The sequence below is a fragment of the Salvelinus namaycush genome, chromosome 13 (genome assembly GCF_016432855.1).
Source record: "Salvelinus namaycush isolate Seneca chromosome 13, SaNama_1.0, whole genome shotgun sequence".
NCBI lineage: Eukaryota > Metazoa > Chordata > Actinopteri > Salmoniformes > Salmonidae > Salvelinus > Salvelinus namaycush.
The window spans coordinates 37074333-37094228 of record NC_052319.1 but is presented as its reverse complement, the minus strand read 5'-3'; the positions used below and the strand labels follow the sequence as shown (position 1 = coordinate 37094228).

The 19896-nt window shown below is 45.5% G+C and overlaps 1 protein-coding gene across 1 annotated transcript in view; it reads right to left on the bottom strand.

The window, feature by feature from the left end:
- slc9a2 (solute carrier family 9 member 2) overlaps positions 1 to 19605 on the bottom strand; it is a 32999-nt gene extending 13394 nt beyond the window's left edge. The window contains exons 1-3 of the mRNA XM_039006593.1: positions 19335 to 19605; positions 10572 to 10786; positions 10001 to 10249 (exon numbers count right to left, since the gene is read on the bottom strand). Coding sequence (XP_038862521.1) covers positions 10001 to 10249; positions 10572 to 10786; positions 19335 to 19605 — 735 coding nt within the window. The remainder of the gene's footprint in view (positions 1 to 10000; positions 10250 to 10571; positions 10787 to 19334) is intronic.
- Between the last annotated feature and the right edge of the window lie 291 nt (positions 19606 to 19896).

Here is a 19896-nt window from a genome sequence, read left to right as displayed (position 1 = left end):
AGAGAGAGAGAGAGACAGAGAGAGAGAGAGAGAGAGAGAGAGAGAGACAGAGACATAGAGAGAGAGAGAGACATAGAGAGACAGAGACACAGAGAGAGACAGAGACATAGAGAGAGAGAGACAGAGAGAGAGAGAGAGACAGAGACATAGAGAGAGAGAGAGACATAGAGAGAGACAGAGACACAGAGAGAGACAGAGACATAGAGAGAGAGAGACAGAGAGAGAGAGAGAGAGAGAGAGAGAGAGAGACAGAGACATAGAGAGAGAGAGAGACAGAGAGAGAGACAGAGAGAGAGAGAGACAGAGACATAGAGAGAGAGAGACAGAGAGAGAGAGAGAGAGAGAGAGAGAGAGAGAGAGAGAGAGAGAGAGAGAGAGAGAGAGAGAGAAAGAGAGAGACAGAGACAGAGAGACATAGAGAGACAGAGAGGGAGAGAGAGAGAGACATAAATACACAGAGAGAGAGAGAGAGAGAGAGATGTCTTTATTGTTTTGAAACTTCTGTATGTGTAATGTTTACTGTTCATTTTTATTGTTTATTTCACTTTTGTATACTATCTACCTCACTTGCTTTGGCAATGTTAACACATGTTTCCCATGCCAATAAAGCCCCTTGAATTGAATTGAATTGAATTGAATTGAATGGAATTGAGAGAGAGAGAGAGAGAGAGAGAGAGAGACAGAGAGAGAGAGAGAGAGAGAGAGAGAGAGAGAGAGAGAGAGAGAGAGAGAGAGAGAGAGAGAGAGAGAGAGAGAGAGAGAGAGAGAGAGAGAGGGACCCACACAAAGAGAGGGGGAAATAGAAGTTAGACATTGCAAAACATAATTACATGTGCTCTTTAGAAACTACACAATCACACACACATGGAGAGAGGGGGAGAGAGAGGGGGAGAGAGAGATGGAGAGGAAGAGTCAGACAGACAGACAGAAGTCTGACCCATGCCTGAGGTCATAGATCAGAAACAAGGGTCAAAAACTCCAATGACTTTATTGTCCTGATAAACCACTAAGTCATGTGTTTGAACTGCTGTGTTTACTGTGTGATATTTACACAGCACCGAGCATGGCTCGTGAACAAAAGAACACAGTGGCAAGAAAGAGCCTTCGATTTTTTTTTTGTGACTGTTCCAACTTCAATATTAATGATAAAGGAAACCTGGGTGGAACTTCACCCTACCGTTCATAAATAGGAAATCATCATACAGTGCCTCTGGAAAGTATTCAGACCCCTTGGCTTTTTCCACATTTTGTTACATTACAGCCTTATTCTAAAATGTATTAAATATTTTTTTCCCCTCATCAATCGACACACAATACCCCATAATGACAAAGCAAAAACAGGTTTTTATACATTTTGCAAATGTATTTTAAAAACTTACAAATCGCCCCAGTCTGAGGTCCTGAATGCTCTGAAAGAAGGTTTTCATCAAGGATCTCCCTGTACTTTGCTCCGTTCATCTTTGCCTCGATCCTGACTGGTCTCCAAGTCCCTGCCGCTGAAAAACATTACCACAGCATGATGCTGCCACCACCATGCCTCACCGCAGGGATGGTGCCAGCTTTCCTCCAGACGTGACGCTTGGCATTCAGGTCAACAAGTTCAATCTTGGTTTCATCAGACCAGATAATCTTGTTTCTCATGGTCTGACAGTCTTTAGGTGCCTTTTGGCAAACTCCAAGCGGGCTGTCATGTGCCTTTTACTGAGGAGTGGCTTCAGTGTGAACATTCTACATAAAAGCCTGTTTGGTGGTGCTGCAGAGATGGTTGTCCTTCTGGAAGGTTCTCCCATCTCCACAGAGGAACTCTGGAGCTCTGTCAGAGTGACCATCGAGTTCTTTGTCACCCCCCTGACCAAGGCCCTGATTGCTCAGTTTGGCCGGGCGGCCAACTCTAGGAAGAGTCTTGGTGGTTCCAAACTTCCTCCATTTAAGAATGATGGAGGTCACTGTGTTCTTGGGGACATTCAATGCTGCAGAAATGTTTTTGGTACCCTTCCCCAGATCTGTGCCTCGACACAATCCTGTCTCGGAGCTCTAAGGACAATTCCCTTGACCTCGTGGCTTGGTTTTTGCTCTGACATGCACTGTCAACTGTGGGACCTTATATAGACAGATGTGTGCCTTTCATAATAATGTACAATCAATTGAATTTACCACAGGTGGAATCAAGTTGTAGAAACATCTCAAGAATGATCAATATAAACAGGATGCACCTGAGCTCAAACGGTCTGAATATTTATGTAAATAAGTTATTTCTGTTTTTTATTTTTAATAAATTTGCAAACATTTCTAAAAACATGTTTTTGCTTTGTCATTGTAGGGTATTGTGTGTAGATTGCTGAGGAAAATGTTTAATTTAATTCATTTTAGAATAAGGCTGTAACGTAACAAACAAAATATGGAAAAAGTCAAAGGGTCTGAATACTTTCCGAAGGCACGTATATACTGAACAAAGATATAAACACAACATGTAAAGTGTTAGTCCCATGTTTCATGAGCTTAAATAAAAGATCACAGAAATGTTCCATATGCACAAAAAGCTTATTTGTCTCAAATTTTGTGCATAAATTTGTTTACATCCCTGTTAGTAAGCATTTCTACTTTGCCAAGGTAATCCATCTACCTGACAGGTGTGGCATATCAAGAAGCTGATTAAACAACATTATCATTACACAGGTGCACCTTGTTCTGGGGACAAAAAAGGCCACTCTAAAATGTTTTTTCACACAACACAATGCCACAGATGTTTAGAGGGAGCGTGCAATTGGCATGCTGACTGCAGGAAAGTCAACCAGAGCTGTTGCCAGAGAATTTAATGTTCATTTCTCTTCTATTGGCTGCCTCCAACGTAATTATAGAGAATTTGGCAGTATGTCCAACCGGCCTCACAACCGCAGACCATGTGTAACCATGCCAGCCCAGCATCTCCACATCCGGCTTCTTCATCTGCGGGATTGTCTGAAAGGAGCCACTCAGACAGCTAATGAAACTGTGGGTTTGCACAATCAAGGAATTTCTGCACAGGCTGTCAGAAACCGTTTAAGGGAAGCTCATCTGAGTGTTCGTCATCCTCACCAGGGTCTTGACCTGACTGCAGTTCGGCATTGTAACCAACTTCAGTGGGCAAATGCTCACCTTCAATGTCCACTGGCATGCTGGAGAAGTGTGCTCTTCACGGATGAATCCCAGTTTCAAGTATACTGGGCAGATGGCAGACAGAGTGTACAGCATCGTGTTGGGGAGCAATTTGCTGATGTCAATGTTGTGAACAGAGTACCTCCTGGTGGCGGTGGGGTTATAGTATGGGCAAGGCATCAACTACAGACAACGAACACAACTGCATTTTATCGATGGCAATTTAAATGCACAGAGACACCGTGACGAGATCTTGAGGTCCATTGTTGTTCCATTCATCTGTCACAATCACCTCATGTTTCAGCATGATAATGCACGGCCCCAAGTCACAAGGATCTGTACACAATTCCTGGAAGCTGAAAATGTCCCAGTTCTTCCATGGCCTGTATACTCACCATCAGTGGAACTGATGGAGCTTTCTAAGCTCATTTGTTTACCAGCTTTCTGTTGATGTTTCTGTGTTAGTTCCTTATTGAATGGTATGTTTGTAGATGTGTCTGGTATACAAGACACATATTCCAGGACTGACAGACGAATGTATGCATAGACTCATTGATCTCTATTGCCTGCTTTGTGCTGGCTAATTCTGTCTGAGTGATCTGTTTAGTAATGTTGCCACTGGTCAGTAATCTAGTTCGTGACCTAGTATCCTGGTTTGTGCATCTCTGGTTATTTAACTATTTGTCCTGGCAGAGGCAGGTGCACTCATTAGTTTGCTGGCTAGTGACCTGCTTAGTACCCTGGTTAGTGCACTACAACCCTGGCTAGTGCCCTACTACCACACCTCGTCTATCTCTCTTTCTCTCTGTGTGAACCAGCAGTACTACTCCCTCAGTAGGGGCCACACCTCGTCTCTCTCTCTCTCTCTCTCTCTCTCTCTCTCTCTCACTCTCTCTCTCTCTCTCTCTCTCTCTCTCTCTCACTGTGTGAACCAGCAGTACTACTCCCTCAGTAGGGGCCACACCTCGTCTCTCTCTCTCTCTCTCTCTCTCTCTGTGTGTGTGAACCAGCAGTACTACTCCCTCAGTAGGGGCGACACCTTGTCTCTCTCTCTCTGTGTGAACCAGCAATACTACTCCCTCAGTAGGGGCCACGCCGCATCTCTCTGTCTCTCTGTGAACCAGCAGTACTACTCCCTCAGTAGGGGCCACGCCGCGTCTCTCTGTCTCTCTGTGAACCAGCAGTACTACTCCCTCAGTAGGGGCCACGCCACGTCTCTCTGTCTTTCTCTCTGTGTGAACCAGCTGTACTACTCCCTCAGTATGGGCCACACCTCATCTCTCTCTGTGTGAACCAGCAGTACTACTCCCTCAGTAGTGGCCACGCCGCGTCTCTCTGTCTCTCTCTCTGTGTGAACCAGCAGTACTACTCCCTCAGTATGGGCCACACCTCATCTCTCTCTGTGTGAACCAGTCTTATATACACGCAAACACTGATGTACGTTTTACTCCACCTGATACCTTGCCAACGGCCCTGGACAAAGAGAATGTGTGACCTCAGGAATCGGTTTTGTGGCATCTGACCAAACACACACTCAGGGACACGCACACCTCATTCTCACACACATCCCATTCAGATACTGACTCCTCACACACACACACACACACACACACACACACACACACACACACACACACACACACACACACACACACACACACACACACACACACACACACACACACACACACACACACACACACAACACATACAAATCAAGAAACAACCTGACAGTCTTTTATATGTGGACTTCCTAGACACTTAAGCTGCTGGAGCCAAAGAGTCAAAGAGCCTGAGATTGGATAGATTCTTCGGCACCACTGAAACCAGAGCTCAGTCTTTACAGAGAACACAATCACCAGAGAGGTGAAATACAGACAGAGGTTTGACTCAGTTCAACACACTGTTATATCTTGTTTCGTCTCTATTGCCATCGTTGTCCTGGCTGGAAGACTGTTCAGTGAAGGGGTACTCTAAGTCCATAGTAAGTCAATAGGGCTAACTGGCTAGCTGGCTAGCTAGCCACGAAGAATTGGTAGCTAGCCACGAAACCTTGCTTAACATTAGTTTAAGGTCATTTTTTCCTGTTTAACTAGCTGGTTAGCCAGATTATTACGATACACATATCTAGCTGATAATTTAAGTATATCTTGTTTGGTCTCTATTGTTGTCATTGTCCTGGCTGGAAGAAGGGTCAGTGGCTGGAAGAAGGGTCAGTGAATGAGGAGGTGCAGCGTGAGGTAATACAGTAGGGGGAGGTGCAGCGTAAAGTAATACAGTAGGGGGAGGTAACAGCGTGAGGTAATACAGTAGGGGGAGGTGCAGCGTAAGGTAATACAGTAGGGGGAGGTAACAGCGTGAGGTAATACAGTAGGGGGAGGTGCAGCGTAAGGTAATACAGTAGGGGGAGGTAACATCGTGAGGTAATACAGTAGGGGGAGGTGAAGCGTAAGGTAATACAGTAGGGGGAGGTGCAGCGTGTGGTAATACAGTAGGGGGAGGTGCAGCGTGAGGTAATACAGTAGGGGGAGGTGCAGCGTAAGGTAATACAGTAGGGGGAGGTGCAGCGTGTGGTAATACAGTAGGGGGAGGTGCAGCGTGAGGTAATACAGTAGGGGGAGGTGCAGCGTGAGGTAATACAGTAGGGGGAGGTGCAGCGTGAGGTAAAACAGTAGGGGGAGGTGCAGTGTGAGGTAAAACAGTAGGTGGAGGTGCAGTGTGAGGTAATACAGTAGGGGGAGGAGCAGCATGATGTAATACAGTAGGGGGAGGTGCAGCGTGAGGTAATACAGTAGGTGGAGGTGCAGCGTGAGGTAATACAGCAGGGGGAGGTGCAGCGTGAGGTAATACAGTAGGGGGAGGTGTAGCGTAAGGTAATACAGTAGGGGGAGGTAACAGCGAGAGGTAATACAGTAGGGGGAGGTGCAGCGTGTGGTAATACAGTAGGGGGAGGTGCAGCGTAAGGTAATACAGTAGGGGGAGGTGCAGCGTGTGGTAATACAGTAGGAGGAGGTGCAGCGTGAGGTAATACAGTAGGGGGAGGTGCAGCGTGAGGTAATACAGTAGGGGGAGGTGCAGCGTGAGGTAAAACAGTAGGTGGAGGTGCAGCGTGAGGTAATACAGTAGGGGGAGGAGCAGCATGATGTAATACAGTAGCGGGAGGTGCAGCGTGAGGAAATACAGTAGGTGGAGGTGCAGCGTGAGGTAATACAGTAGGGGGAGGTGCAGCGTGAGGTAATACAGTAGGGGGAGGTGCAGCGTGAGGTAATACAGTAGGAGGAGGTGCAGCGTGAGGTAATACAGTGGGGGGAGTTGCAGTGTGAGGTAATACAGTAGGGGGAGGAGCAGCATGAGGTAATACAGTAGGGGGAGGTGCAGCGTGAGGTAAAACAGTAGGTGGAGGTGCAGCGTGAGGTAATACAGTAGGGGGAGGTGCAGCGTGAGGTAATACAGTAGGGGGAGGTGCAGCGTGAGGTAAAACAGTAGGTGGAGGTGCAGCGTGAGGTAATACAGTAGGGGGAGGTGCAGCATGAGGTAATACAGTAGGGGGAGGTGCAGCGTGAGGTAATACAGTAGGAGGAGGTGCAGCGTGAGGTAATACAGTGGGGGGAGTTGCAGTGTGAGGTAATACAGTAGGGGGAGGAGCAGCATGAGGTAATACAGTAGGGGGAGGTGCAGCGTGAGGTAAAACAGTAGGTGGAGGTGCAGCGTGAGGTAATACAGTAGGGGGAGGTGCAGCGTGAGGTAATACAGTAGGGGGAGGTGCAGCGTGAGGTAATACAGTAGGGGGAGAGAGTGCTTCTCAAATGTATTGTTTTATCCATTCTCCACACTCTCATCCTCACAAGAACGTAGTCAAGAGAACGTGGTCGGAGAATGCACTCGGAGCATGAGAGTGTGGAGCACGGTAGTATGCATGTTGAGAAACATCCAGTGACTCAGGGGGAGCACGGTAGTATGCATATTGAGAAACATCCAGTGACTCAGGGGGAGCACGGTAGTATGCATATTGAGAAACATCCAGTGACTCAGGGGGAGCACGGTAGTGTACATATTGAGAAACATCCAGTGACTCAGGGGGAGCACGGTAGTGTACATATTGAGAAACATCCAGTGACTCAGGGGGAGCACGGTAGTATGCATATTGAGAAACATCCAGTGACTCAGGGGGAGCACGGTAGTATGCATATTGAGAAACATCCAGTGACTCAGGGGGAGCACGGTAGTGTACATATTGAGAAACATCCAGTGACTCAGGGGGAGCACGGTACTGTACATATTGAGAAACATCCAGTGACTCAGGGGGAGCACGGTAGTGTACATATTGAGAAACATCCAGTGACTCAGGGGGAGCACGGTAGTGTACATATTGAGAAACATCCAGTGACTCAGGGGGAGCACAGTAGTATGCATTTTGATTAACATCCAATGACTCAGGGGGAGCACGGTAGTATACATATTGAGAAACATCCAGTGACTCGGGGAGCACGGTAGTAAACATATTGAGAAACATCCAGTGACTCAGGGGGAGCACGGTAGTGTACACATTGAGAAACATCCAGTGACTCAGGGGAAGCACGGTAGTATGCATATTGATTAACATCCAGTGACTCAGGGGGAGCACGGTAGTGTACATATTGAGAAACATCCAGTGACTCAGGGGGAAGCACGGTAGTGTACATATTGAGAAACATCCAGTGACTCAGGGGGAGCACGGTAGTATGCATATTGAGAAACATCCAGTGACTCAGGGGGAGCACGGTAGTGTACATATTGAGAAACATCCAGTGACTCAGGGGGAGCACGGTAGTGTACATATTGAGAAACATCCAGTGACTCAGGGGGAGCACGGTAGTATGCATATTGAGAAACATCCAGTGACTCAGGGGGAGCACGGTAGTGTACATATTGAGAAACATCCAGTGACTCAGGGGAAGCACGGTAGTATGCATATTGAGAAACATCCAGTGACTCAGGGGGAGCACGGTAGTGTATATATTGAGAAACATCCAGTGACTCAGGGGGAGCACGGTAGTGTGCATATTGCGAAACATCCAGTGACTCAGGGGGAGCACGGTAGTGTACATATTGATTAACATCCAGTGACTCAGGGGGAACATGGTAGTATGCATATTGATTAACATCCAGTGACTCAGGGGGAGCACGGTAGTGTACATATTGAGAAACATCCAGTGACTCAGGGGGAGCACGGTAGTGTACATATTGATTAACATCCAGTGACTCAGGGGGAACATGGTAGTATGCATATTGATTAACATCCAGTGACTCAGGGGGAGCACGGTAGTGTACATATTGATTAACATCCAGTGACTCAGGGGGAACATGGTAGTATGCATATTGATTAACATCCAGTGACTCAGGGGAAGCACGGTAGTGTACATATTGAGAAACATCCAGTGACTCAGGGGGAGCACGGTAGTGTACATATTGAGAAACATCCAGTGACTCAGGGGGAGCACGGTAGTGTACATATTGATTAACATCCAGTGACTCAGGGGGAACATGGTAGTATGCATATTGATTAACATCCAGTGACTCAGGGGGAACATGGTAGTATGCATATTGATTAACATCCAGTGACTCAGGGGGAGCACGGTAGTGTACATATTGAGAAACATCCAGTGACTCAGGGGGAGCACGGTAGTGTACATATTGATTAACATCCAGTGACTCAGGGGGAGCACGGTATTATGCATATTGAGAAATAACCTATTATAGACACTAAGCCGGCAGTTCAGTGACTGGTCCTGATACGTCCTTCGGTCCTCTCATCCACGTTAAGACTTAGTTTCAACATGAACATTGTGTTGACATGGGACTGGAAGGAGCAACAGTACGGATGTTTGTTTGAGTGTTGCATGTGGTTGGAAGGGCTACCGGTCTGTCAAAGCTTTGAATTACGCTCACTAAACTGTGCCACTAGCACCAGCACATTAGGAACGGTTTAAGTGTCTTGTTTCTGGTGCTTTGCTGACCTATAAAACAGCACTCAGCTTGGGGTGTGTGATGTCATTGGCATGTTATGAGAACAAGCAGTCAACGGCACAGAACCAAAGAATGCAGTTATCCAGACAGGCTGACTTCACATGTAGCAACACGTGTCTCTTTGTAACCTTCTATCTCCCATTCTGTCTGCACCTCCATGTACAGTTAGTCACTCTGCCAAGAATCATGATGTACTACTGCTCACAACAGGGACACCTTGTTCAATAGGCATTTCCAGAACACAAAAATGTACTCATGGGGTGCTGCACACACACACACACACACACACACACACACACACACACACACACACACACACACACACACACACACACACACACACTCACACACACACACACACACACACACACTCACACACACACACACACACACATACACACACACACACACACACACACACACACACACACACACACACTTTCTATCTTCTATCTCTCACACGCACTCTCTCTCACTCACTCACTCATTCACTCACACACACACACACACACACACACACACACACACACACACACACACACACACACACACACACACACACACACACACACACACACACACACACACACACACACACACACACACACACACACACACACACACACACTTTCTATCTTCTATCTCTCACACTCACTCTCTCTCACACTCACTCTCTCTCACACTCACTCTCTCTCACACTCACTCACTCTCTCTCTCACACACAGACACACAGACACACAGACACAGACACACAGACACACAGACACACAGACACACAGACACACACACACACACACACACACACACACACACACACACACACACACACACACACACACACACACACACACACACTCACCACAGTGACAGCATCGTTGAACAGGCACTCTCCAAACACCACGATGTAGAGCTGCTCGTTGACAGAGACATCCTCGAACACGCTGAGCACGGCCACTGGGTCCACAGCTGAGATGATGGCAGCAAACAGCATGTTCTCCTGAAGGTTAATGTCCTGCACCTCAAACGCCTCGATCTGACACACCGCATACAGAGACATCCCTATCCCAATGCTGTTCCACAGGGTGCCCACCACCGCAAACCAAAGCACCTGTAGGCAGAAGATGGTATGGGAACTTCCATTGTTCAATGAGGCATAACGTGAATCATTATATGGCAAATGGTTCACCTAACAGAATGGAATAAAGCAAGTATATTTCTGTATTGGTTGAAATGTACGCTAATTCTTAGGGTAAGTTTTCCCAGACACAGATTAAACCTATTCCAGGAATAAAAAGCACTAGAGCCCTTTTTAACATTAGAGCACATATTAGTCCAGGACTATAGGCTTGATCAGTGTCAGGGAAACCAGCCCCTTGAGTCCCTCCAGAGACCATAATTAATATTGGTATTAGCGCATAAAACCATCGTACCGTTCCCACGTTCTCGAAGAACGGTCGCGTGGGCATAAAGTATCCAGACTCCAGTACGATGGGAGGCAGCATGAAGAGGAAGAAGACGTTGTAGCTGAGCACAGCAGGGGGCTCCTCGTGGACAGAGTGCATGATGGCCCCTACGATCAGCCCAATACTGATCAGGAGACATGACTCTGGGACCCAGAAGGTAATCTTGTGGTATACATGGAAACCTGTGAGAGAAAGAGGTTGAAGGTCAGATACTGTACATGACAGATACTCTATATATACAAAAGTATGTGGACACCCCTTCAAATGAATGGATTCGGCTATTTCAGCCACATCCGTTGCTGACAGGTGTATAAAATCAAGCACACCGCCATGCAATCTCCATAGACAAACACTGGTGGTAGAATGGCTTTAATGAAGAGATCAGTGACATTCAACGTGGCACCGTCATAGGATGCCACCTTTCCAACAAGTCAGTTTGTAAAATTTCTGCCCTGCTAAAGATGCCCCAGTCAACGGTAAGTACTATTATTGTGAAGTGGAAACATCTAGGAGCAACAGCGGCTCAGCCGTGAAGTGGTAGGCTACACAAGCTCACAGAATGGGACCGCCAAGTGCTGAATCGTCTATCCTCGGTTGCAACACTCACTAGCAAGTTCCAAACTTCCTCTGGAAGCAACGTCAGCACAATAACTGTTCATTGGGAGCTTCATGAAATGGGTTTCCATGGCCAAGCAGCTGCACACAAGCCTATGATCACCATGCGCAATGCCAAGCGTCGGCTGGAGTGGTATGAAACTCATCGCCATTGGACTCTGGAGCAGTGGAAACGCGTTCTCTGGAGCAATCAATCACGCTTCACCATCTGGCAGTCCGACGGACGAATCTGGGTTTGGTGGATGCCAGGAGAACGCTACCAGTCCGAACGCATAGTGCCAACTGTAAAGTTTGGTGGAAGAAGAATAATGTTCTGGGGCTGTTTTTCATGGTTCGGGCTAGGCCCCTTAGTTCCAGTGAAGGGAAATCTTAACGTTACAGCATACAGTGCCATTCTGGACGATTCTGTGCTTCCAACTTTGTGGCAACAGTTTGGGGAAGGCCCTTTGCTGTATCAGCATAACAATGCCCCCATCCACAAAGCGAGGACCATACAGAAATGGTTTGTCGAGATCGGTGTGGAAGAATTTGACTCGCCTGCACAGAGCCCTGACCTCAACCCCATCGAACACCTTGGGATGAATTGGAACGCTGACTGTGAGCCAGGCCTAATCGCCCAACATCAGTGCCCAATCTCACGAATGCTCTGGTGACTGAATGGAAGAAAGTCCCTGCAGCAATGTTCCAACATCTAGTGGAAAGCCTTCCCAGAAGAGCGGAGGCTGTTATAGCAGCAAAGAGGGGACCAACTCCATATTAATGCCTATGATTTTGGAATGAGATGTTCGACGAGCAGGTGTCCACATACTTTTGGTCATGTAGTGTATATGCCAGGCTCTAGAACACCCTGTGGTCTTTATGGGCCTACACATGAGACAAACGTAGATGGGGAATGAGGAGGTTTACATTTAAGCAATAAGGCACGAGGGGGTGTGGTATATGGCCAATGTACCATGGCTAAGGGGTGTTCTTATGTATGACGCAACGCGTAGTGCCTGGATACAGCCCTTAGTCGTGGTAAATTGGCCATATCCCACAAACCCCCAAAGTGTCCTATTGCTATTATAAACTGGTTACCAATGTAATTAGAGCAGTAAAAATAAATGTTTTGTCATACCCGTAGTATATGGTCTGATATACCACGGCTGTCAGCCAATCAGCATTCAGGGTTCAAACCACCCAGTTTATAAGTACACATATAGCATGTGGTACTTTGTCCTCTGTAACGCAAGAGTTGTTGATAGAGCATGGTGCTTGCAACGCCAGGATAGTGGACTCGATTCCCAGGACTACCCATACCTAAAGAATGTATGCATGCATAACTGTAAGTCGCTTTGGATAAAAGTGTCTGCTAAATGTAATATATTACATTATATTATATTATGAATGGTATACATGGCAAGGGAGATAGCTCACTGTCTCCTCTAGAGGTTATGGTAAGTTTTGCATTTCCCCCTCAAATGGTTAAGGTCAGGATAGCTATATGAACCCTAGATCTGTGTCAAAGGGCAACTTCTACTACTGCCAATATGTTTTTATTCCCATCAGCAAGGGTGTAGGAGCCGGGGGAACAGTGGGGACATGTCCCCCCCAATGTTTGAAGCAAGTAAAATGGTCCCCTCAAATAAAAATAATAAGAATTGCGAGACTTTTATTTTGAAAATTATTTGCCAGATTGTTGAGGGACTTTTATTATGAAAAGGCTGCTGGAACTTGAGTCATTTCCATGACCCCACTCTGGGTTGTTCCAAGCAGTGTGGCACTGTTCAGCACCACCATCATTACTCACTGTACCAGGGAAAGTAGGCCTAATTGTGGACATACTATCAACAAATGATCTGTTGATAAGCAACTGTTCACTAAGGTTACGGATAGCGTTAGCTTTAGAATAAGACTTAGGGTAAGGGTCAAGGTTAGGGTTAGGGTTAAGTTTAGGGTTAGAATAAGGGTTAAGGTTAGGGCTAGAGCTATGGTTAGTAGATAGTTAGTTGAAATGTTACTGACAGTCTATAGAGCATCTACAGATGGACTATGCACATAAAGTGTTGTCGTAATTGTTGTTGGCAACGACAAAGTTTAAGTGAAAAGTGTATGAATGTGAATACATTTTGATATGTTAGAATGAACGTGAACAACTATAGGCTTTCTCCTGGCTAGTAGCTATTTAGTTAGCTTTATATTTACAGTTGAGTTGTTTTCTAGCTGTGTCAGGTTTTATCTAACTAGCTAAAGCTGGGTAGTTCTGGCTGTGTGAAAAACTGACAGTGAATGCTTTGAAATCATTAATGCCTGCTTGCTAGTACAGAATTACTTGCACAATCACTTCCTAGGGGAAGATCTCAATTTCATACTCCTTGCGTACTCTCTCCTCGTAGCCTTCTCAAAACCCATTGGAGGAGGTCAGAGGGGAGGGACTTCTGGCTTTCTCATCCAATGGGTTTTGAGAAAGATATTAGGAGAGAGGACGCTTAGAGCATGAAATGGAGATATTCCCTTAGTCTTCATCATGGATGTACCACTGGTCAAGCTTTTCATACTGCATCCCCCAGCATCAGCCCGCACCGCTGGACTCCCATCCACTACTGCAAGAACTGGTCCCAAACCCACCCGCAGTATGCAAACCCACCCACCCGCAATGTTATTGTAGGTGTATGTGACACAGCTCACTTGCCAGCCATGGTCCCAGCAATATCAAAATGCACAAAACTAAACATAGAAATAGGTAACATTTCTAGAGATTCTCACATGGCCCATTATATTAAGCTATCAGTATTACTGGCTATATCAGCCTATAATCTAGACGTAGTTTGAAGAGAGCAGAGTTTGTAGCTCAAGAGCAGACACTCTCGAGCTCCCTTTTAGAAGGATGATTTTCAGACAGAGACAAATAAATGTGGAATCAATCTATTTATTAAATAAAAAGGCGCAATGCTCGTTCACCATGGTAGCATATGCGCGCGTTGGGCCTTTTCCTTTTCAATGATGAATAAATATCAATACATATTGACAGACACTGTAGTAAACTATAATCTATTCATATTTAAGTTAATTTCCTTGGAAAGATAACTGCCACGTGATTCTCCGCCCATGCATAGGCAGCCTACTCTATTTCATTCAGACCACACACACATACAAGGCACCCTTGATCTCACACCCTCAACTAAGAGAGGAGAGGTAGTCTACTGAACATGAAGCAGCAAATTCTGAGTGTGTGAATAATGATACAAAGTGGTGCTTTTAATAACAACAGGTAGGCTAGGCTAACGCATACAAAGCTAACAGAGACAAAATGCATCATACCGGCATTATAAGACCGCACTCATCCAACTCTATAAGGAGTTGCTCACCCAGAAGTGGCCCTCCTAGTGGTCAGGGACTTTAATGCAGGCAAACTTAAATCAGTTTTACCAAAGTTTTACCAGCCCGTCACATGTGTAACCAGAGGGAAAAAAACTATAGACCACCTTCACTCCATACACAGAGATGCATACAAAGCTCACCCCCGCCCTCCATTTGGCAAATCTGACCATAATTCTATCCTCCTCATTCCTGCTTACAAGCAAAAACTAAAGCAGGAAGTACCAGTGACTAGTTAAATACGGAAGTGGTCAGATGATGCGGATGCTACGCTACAGAACTGTTTTGCTAGCACAGACTGGAATATGTTCTGGGATTCATCCAATAGCATTGAGGAGTATACCACCTCAGTCATTGGCTTCAACAATAAGTGCATCGCCGACGTTGTCCCCACAGTGACTGTACGTACATATCCCAACCAGAAGCCATTGTTTACAGGCAACATCCGCATCGAGCTAAAGGCTAGAGCTGACACTTTCAAGGAGTGGGACACTAATCAGAACACCTATAAGAAATCCCGCTATGTCCTCAGACGAACCATCAAACATGGAAAGCGTCAATACAGGATTAAGACTGAATCCGACTACACCGGCTCTGACGCTCGTCGGATGTGGCAGGGCTTGAAAACTATTACGGACTACAAAGGGAAACCCAGACGCGAGTTGCCCAGTGACGTGAGCCTGCCAGACGAGCTAAATGCCTTTTATGCTCGCTTCGAGGCAAGCAACACTGAAGCATGCACGGGAGCACCAGCTGTTCTGGGTGACTGTGTGATAACGCTCTCGGTAGCCGATGTGAGCAAGACCTTTAAACAGGTCAACATTCACAAAACCGTGGGGCCAGATGATTAACTTCTTGTGGCTGCAGGGGCAGTATTGAGTAGCTTGGATGAAAGGTGCACAGAGGTGCCCAGAGTAAACTGCCTGCTCCTCAGTCATAGTTGCTAATATATGCATATTATTATTAGTATTGTATAGAAAACACTCTGAAGTTTCTAAAACTGTTTGAATTATGTCTGTGAGAATAACAGAACTCATATGGCAGGCAAAAACCTGAGAAAAAATCCAAACAGGAAGTGGAAATTCTGAGGCTGGTCGATTTTCAACCAAGATCCCATTGAAATCACAGCGAGATATGAATGAGTTTGCACTTCCTACGGCTTCCACTAGATGTCAACAGTCTGTAGAACTTTGTCTGATGCCTCTACTGTGAAGGGGGGCCGAATGAGAGAGGAATTAGTCAAATCTGCCATGACCTGACCATGCGTTTACCATGTGCGTTCACATAAGAGGGAGCTCTGTTCCATCGCTCATCTGAAGTCAATGTAATTCTCCGGTTGGAACGTTATTCAAGATTTATGTTAACAACATTCTAAAGATTGATTCAATACATCGTTTGACATGTTTCTACTGACTGTTACTGAACTTTTGGACATTTCGTCAGCTTTTAGGGAACGCGCTTCGTGACTTTGGAATTGTTTACCAAACGCGCTAACAAAAGTAGCTAATTGGACATAAATAACGGACATTATCGAACAAATCAAGCATTTATTGTGGACCTAGGATTCCTGGGAGTGCATTCTGATGAAGATCATCAAAGGTAAGGAAACATTTATCATGTAATTTCTGGTTTCTGTTGAATCCAACATGGCGGCTAATTTGACTATTGTTCTGAGAGCCGTCTCAGATTATTGCATGGTTTGCTTTTTCCGTAAAGTTTTTTTAAAATCTGACACAGCGGTTGCATTAAGGAGAGGTATATCTATAATTCCATGTGTATAACTTATATTATCATCTACATTTATGATGAGTATTTCTGTTGAAACGATGTGGCTATGCAAAATCACTGGATGTTTTTGGAACTAGTGAATGTAACGCGCCAATGCAAACTCAGATTTTTTTATATAAATATGAACTTTATCAAACAAAACATACATGTATTGTGTAACATGAAGTCCTATGAGTGTCATCTGATGAAGATCATCAAAGGTTAGTGATTAATTGTATCTCTATTTGTGCTTTTTGTGACTGCTATCTTTGGCTGGAAAAATGGCTGTGCTTATTCTGTGGCATGGTGGTGACCTAACATAATCGTTTGTGGTGCTTTCGCTGAAAAGCATATTTGAAATCGGACACATTGGTGGGATTAACAACAAGATTACCTTTAAAATGGTATTAGACACATGTATGTCTGAGGAATTATAATTATGAGATTTCTGTTTTTTGAATTAGGCGCCCTGCACTTTCACTGGCTGTTGTCATATCGATCCCGTTACCGGGATTGTAGCCCAAAGAAGTTAACAGGACGTGTACTCAAAGCATCCGTCTTCCCTGACATTTTCAATCTCTCCCTGACTGAATCTGTAATACCTACATGTTACAAGCAGACCACCATAGTCCCTGTGCCCAAGGAAGCGAAGGTAACCTGCCTAAATGATTACCTCCCCGTAGCACTCATGTCAGTAGCCATGAAGTGCTTTGAAAGGCTGGTCATGGCTGACATCAACAGCATCCTCCCAGATACCCTAGACCCACTCCAATTCGAATACCGCCCCAACAGATCCACAGATGACGCAATCTCAATAGCACTCCACACTGCCCTTTCCCACTTGGACAAAAGGAACACCTATGTGAGAATGCTGTTCATTGACTACAGCTCAGCGTTCAACACCGTAGTGCCCATGAAGTTCATCACTAAGCTAAGGACCCTGGGACTAAACACCTCCCTCTGCAACTGGATCCTGGACTTCCTGGCGGGCCGCCCCCAGGTGGTAAGGGTAGGCAACAACATGTCTGCCACCCTGATCCTCAACAATGGGGCCCCTCAGGGGTGTGTACTTAGTCCCCTCCTGTACTCCCTGTTCACCCACGACTGCGTAGCCAAACACGACTCCAACACCATCATTAAGTTTGCTGATGACACAACAGTGGTAGGCCTGATCACTGACAATGATGAGACAGCCTATAGGGAGGTGCTCAGAGAACTGGCAGTGTAGTGCCAGGACAACAACCTCTCCCTAAATGTGAGCAAGACAAAGGAGATGATCGTGGATTACAGGAAAAGGCGGGCCGAACAGGCCCCCGTTAACATCTACGGGGCTGTAGTGGAGCGGGTCGAGAGTTTCAAGTTCCTTTATGTCCACATCACCAACGGTCTATTATGGTCCAAACACACCAGACAGTCGTGAAGAGAGCCCAACAAAACCTATTCCCCCTCAGGAGACTGAAAAGATTTGGCATGGGTCCCCAGATCCTCAAAAAGTTCTTTAGCTGCACCATCGAGAGCATCCTGACCGGTTGATTCACCCACTGGTATGGCAACTGTTTGGCATCTGACCGTAAGGCGCTACAGAGGGTAGTGTGTACGGGACCAGTACATCACTGAGGCAAAGCTTCCTGACATCCAGAATCTATATAATAGGCAGTGTCAAAGGAAAGCCCATAAAAATGTCAGAGACTCCAGTCACCCAAGTCATAGACTGTTTTCTCTGCTACCGCATGGCAAGCGGTACCAGAGCGCCAAGTATAGGACCAAAAGGCTCCTTAACAGCTTCTACCCCCAAGCCATAAGGCTGCTGAACAGCTAATCAAATGGCCACCGGACTATTACATTGACCCCCCCCCCATTTGTTTTGTACACTGCTGCTACTCACTGTTTATTATCACTTCACTCCTACCTACATGTACAAATGACCTCTAACCTGTACCCCCACACACTGACTCGGTAACGGTAGCCCCTGTATATAGCCTCGTTATTGTTATATCATTGTGTTACTTTTTATTCTTTTTTACTCTAGTTTATTTGGTAAATATTTTCTTAACTCTTCTTGAACTGCACTGTTGGTTTAGGGCTTGTAAGTATGCATTTCACGGTAAGGTCTACACTTGTTGTATTCGGCGCATGTGACAAATAAAGTTTGATTTGATTTGATTGGATTTCTGTATTTTGAAAGTTATATATCTTGAAAACTTGATCGCTGACATGCAAAACATTTTGGCAATATGTCAACAATGGACTAATGAAACAAATACCAAAAGATAGCTTTGGGGTGGAATTGTTCTTTAAGTCTAGTGGGTCTGTTGCATGTGTTAACTTCATGCAGGAAAGAGGCACCCATGATTATATATTTCTGTATTATTGTGTAGTGGAGCTTGATTAATTTCCATTAGACCTTTCATGTCTACCTTTGTTTTTGTATTAAAATAATTTTTAACTGTGTATGTTGCTGGTTATTATCGCAGTATAAAAACTGTATTATACATTGAAAATATTATGTTAAGTCTCAACCCATACAGTATGTAGAGCAGCAGTAGTAACAACCTGACATAGGGGAACTGAGAAAAATACTAATAAATGAATCATACAGTAGCAGAGAAAGAGTACAAAATGGATGTTTAATCGAATATATATAACAGTATGAAAGGCCATGGCCCCAAGACTGATTGGACTGTACCAGTGTAAGTGCCCCTCTGCAAGGTGCCCATTAGCCCTGTAAATGTGCCCAATTGTAAGTTAATATTTGTCTGTATCCTTTTCTCAAAATTCACTAGAAAAAAAATGGGATCTGCATGCCAGCCGAACCCCATAGCAAAATGTGTCCCCCCTAACGTCTGAGTCAACCCTACAGTATGCCCTTACCCATCAGGAATGTCACACCTTACCACGAAACTGAGGTGACTTGAAGATTGAACGGGCAAATACCTTACCTCGTATTATTTCTCACGCAGTTGTTTGTCCATGGTTGTTTACTTTGCTTACCAATCTTGGCGAATGACGCGAGCAGCACCCAAAGCGTGACCTCAAACGGCACCTGTATACGGGGATAATTCATTGTGAAGACCGGGAGATTCGAGTTCTCCGCGTCGGGAAACGCTTGTGGACCCCCCGCTGGCTTGACAGGGGGTAGGACGGTCACGGAACCAGGGGGTTTGGGTGGAATCTCCGTGTATGATCCACATGGTAGACTAAGGAGAACCAATCCGATGGTTAAAAAGTTAACTGCCAGTTTCATCTGGCTAAATCCTCCCATAGTACTCATACAACCAATATATTTAAAACCTACTTGATTGAGAATTGATAAGCAGCTTTGAGCTATAAGAAGTCTACAGAAGTCGGTGGGTGGCTGAGCCCCTCACGCACGCACTCACTCCATCCAAGGCTACGGAGTCAAAAGCCCAGAGGACAGCGGTGGCACTTCATGAACTCCAAACTTCCACAAATGCCATTATTTATTATAAAGTCAAGAGTGCAATCCTCAATAAAACAATGATACAATATACTATACTTCTATGCTTAAAATCAACACTGTAGGATAGAACAC